The sequence below is a fragment of the Salvelinus sp. IW2-2015 genome, linkage group LG7 (genome assembly GCF_002910315.2).
Source record: "Salvelinus sp. IW2-2015 linkage group LG7, ASM291031v2, whole genome shotgun sequence".
Taxonomy (NCBI): Eukaryota; Metazoa; Chordata; class Actinopteri; order Salmoniformes; family Salmonidae; genus Salvelinus; species Salvelinus sp. IW2-2015.
In genome coordinates this window covers 9,813,288-9,819,533 of record NC_036847.1, presented here as the reverse complement: position 1 = coordinate 9,819,533, position 6,246 = coordinate 9,813,288, and the positions used below count along the sequence as shown (strand labels likewise).

The 6,246-nt window shown below is 37.6% G+C and overlaps 1 protein-coding gene across 1 annotated transcript in view; it reads left to right on the top strand.

Annotated features, from left to right (window-relative positions):
• The first annotated feature begins 2,356 nt into the window (after positions 1-2,356).
• LOC111966357 (histone-lysine N-methyltransferase PRDM16-like) overlaps positions 2,357-6,246 on the top strand; it is an 83,540-nt gene continuing 79,650 nt past the window's right edge. Inside the window, exon 1 of the mRNA XM_023990925.2 lies at positions 2,357-2,615. Coding sequence (XP_023846693.1) covers positions 2,579-2,615 — 37 coding nt within the window. The 5' untranslated portion in view covers positions 2,357-2,578. The remainder of the gene's footprint in view (positions 2,616-6,246) is intronic.

Sequence of the window (6,246 nt, the reverse complement as noted above, 5' to 3'; positions counted from 1 at the left end):
CTCAATGTCAGTCCGTTAGGCTATATAGTAAGATTTCTTCTTACCCCCACTTTGTAAGAACTCTGTTTTGCAACGTATGATTCGATTCCACAAACAACAATGTTAGATCAATAGTTGAAATTACTAAATGTTTTGCTATTGGGATATGAAATGTAGACGCCTAGTCAACCACACGACATGTTGATTGCATTTGAACTGATTGAAACAAATGAAACAAATGGTTGATTATTTAATATTTGCTTAAGTTATCAATTATGGTTGAATTGATTGTCGTCCTGTGCTGATGTTTTTTTTTTTTTAATGTAATTATAGTATCACACAACAGATTTAACATGCAATTGCAGTAGGCCTTTTTGGTGAATATTCAACCGTCTGCATGTTTCTTATTCCATCTCATGCCCAATTACTACCGTAATAGTCCAATAATAAAAACAAAAGTAATAATACATTTGTAATAAGTAATAATACATGAATAATAAATGAATAATAATCATTTTCTTGAYGTTCAATCAAGGTTGTGATCACATGCACGCGTTGTCCCACGGGAGATTGGTTAAAGGTCTTACTTAACCCGTCTATCTTGCAAAGAGACACTCTATTTTCCCATTTACAAATCACAAAATGGAACTCGCTCCGAGATCAAATGCCTGGTAAAACAACTGATCGTGATCATGCAACTCCTTTATTTTCTAGGTCTATGTTCTCAAAAGGTTTCAAAACGATCTATTTTTACATGCTTTTTTAATGAACAACATTTGGTTTTACATGCATGTAGGCCTGTGCATAAAAATGTGGCGTCTGTTGTTGCTAATAATAATATTTATAATAATAGTTCTTACAATATAGCGTAATACTCATAATTATTATAATAACAACGATACAGTAATATGGTTTAATAATTGTCAAATAACTGCATGCAATAGGACAGATAATGAAATTAACTTCAAATGCAAATAATGCATTAGGCCTATGCCGAATAAACAAACTTTAGTTTGCCAGGTATATTTTTCTGATATTTGTTTGGCTATTCTCTTTACTGCTTCAATTGCACCGAAATAAAACCTAGCCTACATGAAGATTAGCACAGAACTAGGCTACTGTCACTTGAAAATCATCTAGAAATATTCTCCTTTCTTTCGTTCAACATCCATATAGTTCACCGTAAATATTTTATTCATTCGTACATAAAGTCGCTCAGACTTACCTATTTCAATTGCTTAGCTGCATTATGAGCTGCAGATTAAGCTACACAATATATAGCCTAACCTCCAACTGACATCGAAGGCACACTCCTAACGTTGACCGTTAATATATGCATGCGACGATCAACAGACGCCTGCTTTCATACACCGAGCGTCGTCTGAACGCCATGCATGCTGCACGTAAAACAGGTGGAAGGCAAAGTCATACTTACATTAGAAATTCACAATCTCTTTCTCCTCCTCGCTGGTTTTACCTGGAGCCCGTGTGCCACAATGACGATGGATGTTTTCATTCATTACATCGCGCCATAGTTCACAGAGATGACAGGGGGGGTGCAGAAATAAGGCATCTTTTCAATTAGAAAAACCTTAACTTACTCATACATGCTTCCTATAGAAATACATTTCATGAAAACTAGCCCGATTCTGTAGCCTACTCGTCTTCTCGTCTGTTGAGAGTAGGCTGCTGCATGCGTCAACAGCTGCCGTTTTCGTGTGGCTTGCTCGCAGGCAAAGCATGTGTGTGCAACGTTATGTTTTCATACGGAGCGCTATCGTAAGCGCAACTCCAATTTATGCATCTGAATAAGTGAAGTCAATAATAACCCCTGGAAGAAGTTGACATTTGATTAGCCTACATTTGAACACAATGCCAGATAAGACATCCACTGCATCAATTGTAAATAATCATCTTTCGAGTTAGGCCTATCTGTAATAGAATATAGAAAGTTAAAATCAGGGCATATCTTTCTCGTAATTCATCATTAGGTTATAACAATAATAATGACAAGAACAATGGTAACATTAAAGCCATAATATTCCTAATAACCATATGAATGTTATAATAAATAGGCTAATAATAGACAATCATAACAATAGTAGGCTATTATTATTTTTACTTGACCTTAAATTCGATGTTTTATGTAATCATTTTGAATGGTCAATTGTGATATTTGATAACAATCACCTTGCAGTTGAGGGATGCGACCTTGACCCCATCACATACCATGCTGTATCCATTGCTAGTCCGGATCCCACAGGTTTGCGAAAAATAAGTTATTGCTCTTAAAGGGGTAGTCAAGAAGGTGGTGGTGGCAAAGGCGGTGGTAGGGGGAGGGGAGGGTATGGGGGGGAGGGGGTCCGAGATGGTGCTGAGAGGGAGGAGGGGAAGAGATAAGTGATCTAAAGGGGAGACGATAGGACAAAAAGTGATGATGAATACATTACAAAGTTTTTTGGCCCTGATGAGGGTGTCAGATTGAATGGCCTGTGCGCATGTGCGAAGGTGTCCAAACTGACAATGCTTGTGAGATGAAGATAGTGTTGTTGCTGCTTCTGGGCTCACGGAGGACGAGAGGAATCTACAAGCCGACAAGATGAGATCCAAGGCGAGGGCGAGAAAACTGGCCAAAAGTAGGTCTTTTTCCCTTCTTACGCTTTCGGTCGGCGGCTCGAACTCTCGTGCCGGTCACCAATGTGTCCTTGTCATTTGTCAGTTCCTTAGTCGGACGCGTCTTTGTCCTCGTAGATAATTTCGCTCTTCTTGTGAATAGTAACGATAAAACACCCTAGTCCGTGTGTCCAGCCTTTTCGCGGTTACAGCCTTGTGTTCGCTTGTTCACAACGTCAGAACTTTCATATATGCTGAGAAACACTGCTGGTGGTTTTGTATAAAAGATATGAGAGAGAAAAAACATTGCCGTACAAACTGCGCCGGGGAGTAGTTTTGTTTTCTGTTCTCGGAGGTTAGACACGGCGAAGAATCGTTACCCGAAAGTTAACAAAAAGTTGTCGAAAGGGATAGTAACTTTTTTATTAAGTTCTTCCAAGTCTTGTGAAATAGTATTCCTAGTTTTTGAAATAGTGGGCGCTCTAGCACTGCTCATGGCTACAGAGGGAGCACAGTATAGAGACCGAGTTGTGCGCACAAGCTTCATTCACGACAAGTGGGAGACGTTAAGATGTGAAATTGGAAAGAAATCGCTGTTTTCGTGCAGCATTTTATCCAAGTCCGTTTTACCTTCGAAGAAACTGCATCCACGAAGTCAGTTTTTTCCCTCTGGCCGTTGAACTACTATTGTGTTTTGTTCCTCCTTCGGGGAATGGCAATCAATAGGCCTAATGCTTGTTGTGCAAGAAATGGCCCTGCTACTTTACGGACTGTTGCTCTCGTCACACGGACAAATCATTTTCACTTTTGTGAACATCATGCATATGTTTGTGTAGAAAGAAGGATGATTCTATAGCTTGATTACTGCTATCTTTGCAACGTTTATTGGTTTATTACGCATGCATGAATAGACTTAACTTTTTCTGTATATGCATTGGATCAATTTACGTGTTATAAATGTTCTGCATAAAAGTTAAACCAATAAGGTGTGTTGCACATAGCCTATTTTAAAACACCAACGCGGATTTATTTTTTGTTATGAGTGATATCTATTATTTCAAGGTGAGTTTCGATTATGGACATGTAGCAGTTGGTCATTGCTGATGCAGAACTACGAGCCGATTAATGCAATGAACCTAGTAAGGGTTCAGTGAAATGTATAATGCATTTAATCCGTCAGTATTAACGAATCCGAAAGCATAAGATCTTATGTATCGATATTTACAATGATTTAGGAAATCGTTGATTTGAACTTCATTTTAACTTCAGCATAGGCTTCTGAAAAACTTTGTTTATGGCCTTTGTTAATCCAAAATCCTCATATTCCCGATTTAATGCATGCTGTTTTTCTAAAGAAGACCAGGTTGTTTCTATTTCACAGTGGGGATTATTTAACAAACAATTATGTTAACAGTGTGAAATGACCTTGCTGTAAACGAGTAGCCTAATACGTTGGTTGTATGCCTCCTCCATTTTCTATGCATTATGATCCATAAATTGTGTAATTGAGGACAAAACATGTAAACATTTCAACAGTTAAATATTGTGTTTTGGAACCAGAAATAAACAATTACATTGTAAGCAGCGTTTCCTGTAACCGTGCTTGTATGTTTGGTCCAAGTTATTAGGAATATGCTGATAATTGTCGGTGTCAAGCGCGGACATTTGTTAAGCCTTTGCAAAGAGAAAGTAGGCCTAGCACTCATTGAGAATAGTTATCAATTCAGGAATGTATTTTTCTCAGTAATTGAAATAGACCTTGATCTCTAAGTAGCGTTGATTGCCTCTTGATCCTAGTGCTAATTAAAATAAATGCCTGCATGGCTTTGACTAGACCTCTCACTCGACAATAATTATTCACGTCTTGCTAAGCTTTGAGACCTTATAGAGACCTTATCGACTAGTTGCAGTGTAGCACATTAGAAACTAAGAAATAGTATCATCATATGAATATGGCCTTGTGATATTTAAATCAGGGTCCGAGTTGACAACACCTTACGCCCATACGTGTGCAGTTTCAGAGGCTATACACACCGTGGGATAGTGGTCACACTCTACCTGTTATGTAGACTAGCTTTATAGCAGGCTACACTTATTACATTTCCCCCCACAAAAAACGGTTATGGGCATAATGAAAGTACAGTATTAGCCTAAAATTCAGTTTTGTACTCAGTGGTGGTGGCACCTTTTTGAATCCGACAGAGTTGTCATAGGCCTGATTAGATCGAAAGGGACCTGGCGTGGTTTAAGGACTTAAGTAGATTTATACAGATTTACCCGGTCCAGAATTCTCAAATCCACAGGGATTCGGCACTCAGAATCGCCTCCCTGAGCGGTGTCGAAATGGATAAGCTCACATTGATCAATAAATACTGTGACGGCTCTATATTTCCCCCCATGTATATTTGGATATGTTGTGATATTTGCAAACACTTTTATGTGTTTAGTTTTACATGTTACTTGTTATCATAGCCAGGTGGCCTGTCATTTAGATGACTGTGGTTTAGTTTGTTTATATTATTTTGCGTAAATTATAGGCCTATTTTAATCTTTCGAAATTGCACAATTTATTATTATTAGGCATATTTATTATAACTATTATAATTATAATCATTATTCATGTTTTATGATGATGATKATTATTTTACCGTTACGTTATGCAACTATACGCTATTAACCCACAGTATGCCTATTACAATACAATCAATGCCATATTATTCTTTCAATATTTTAAACTGTCTTTTTGCCCGCTCTTGTTATTTGAGGCAGGAGAACGTATACAGAACCTATAGAAGTTTATCAGTATACAGTTAATTACATTTTTTGTAGGAAAAGGCTACCTCTTCGATTGACCTCCACTGGGATAAATTGCTTGCTTACTAAAAAAAGTAGTTCATTAGACAATAGGTCTAATTTAAAAAAAAAGGCCTATCGTATGGTTCAAATGTTTGCAATTTGGTCTGAAACAACAGCTGTGTGGTGACAACATGCCGTCATTGCAGTATTCAATTGTTGGACATTACAGGTGACTTCTCCGGTAGGCTACTACAGCAAGCCTACCTCGTGTCTAAAACCGAACAAACATTGTAGATTCTAAAAATGAGTCATAGGCCTGTTGTAAAATCGTATGATAATTTGACTTGGCTAATTTTTCTGTGTAAATGCAGTCTGTTTGTGTGTTATGTTAAATTGGGCCGCAGATTCGGTAATGCTAAAAGTAAACGTTTCATTAAATTCATCCTCTGATCTGAAATKATAATTTAATGTACACAAGTCAACATTTGAGGTTGCACAGGTGAAGGCCATGCTTTGAAGGGGCACGCGCGCACTACCTCATGCAACCGACATAAGTCAGAGGTCAGCAAAAGGGATGCTTATAAATTAGGCCTACTCATATTTTGAAGGTTATTACATTATATCCAGAAATGTTTGGAATGCAGGCAAACAATTTATTGGTTCGGAATGATCAATTATCAAAACAGAAAATAATATAATCAATAGCGTAATTTCAAATAAAACATGTTGTGCGACGAAATATTGTCATATAGAATGAACGAAACGCAGTAGGCTAATGAAAGATCATATTAGAATCATCATTATGTAAATATGTTGACTATCGGCTGCCCCGCTTTTCCAAAGATGAGCATTTTATCA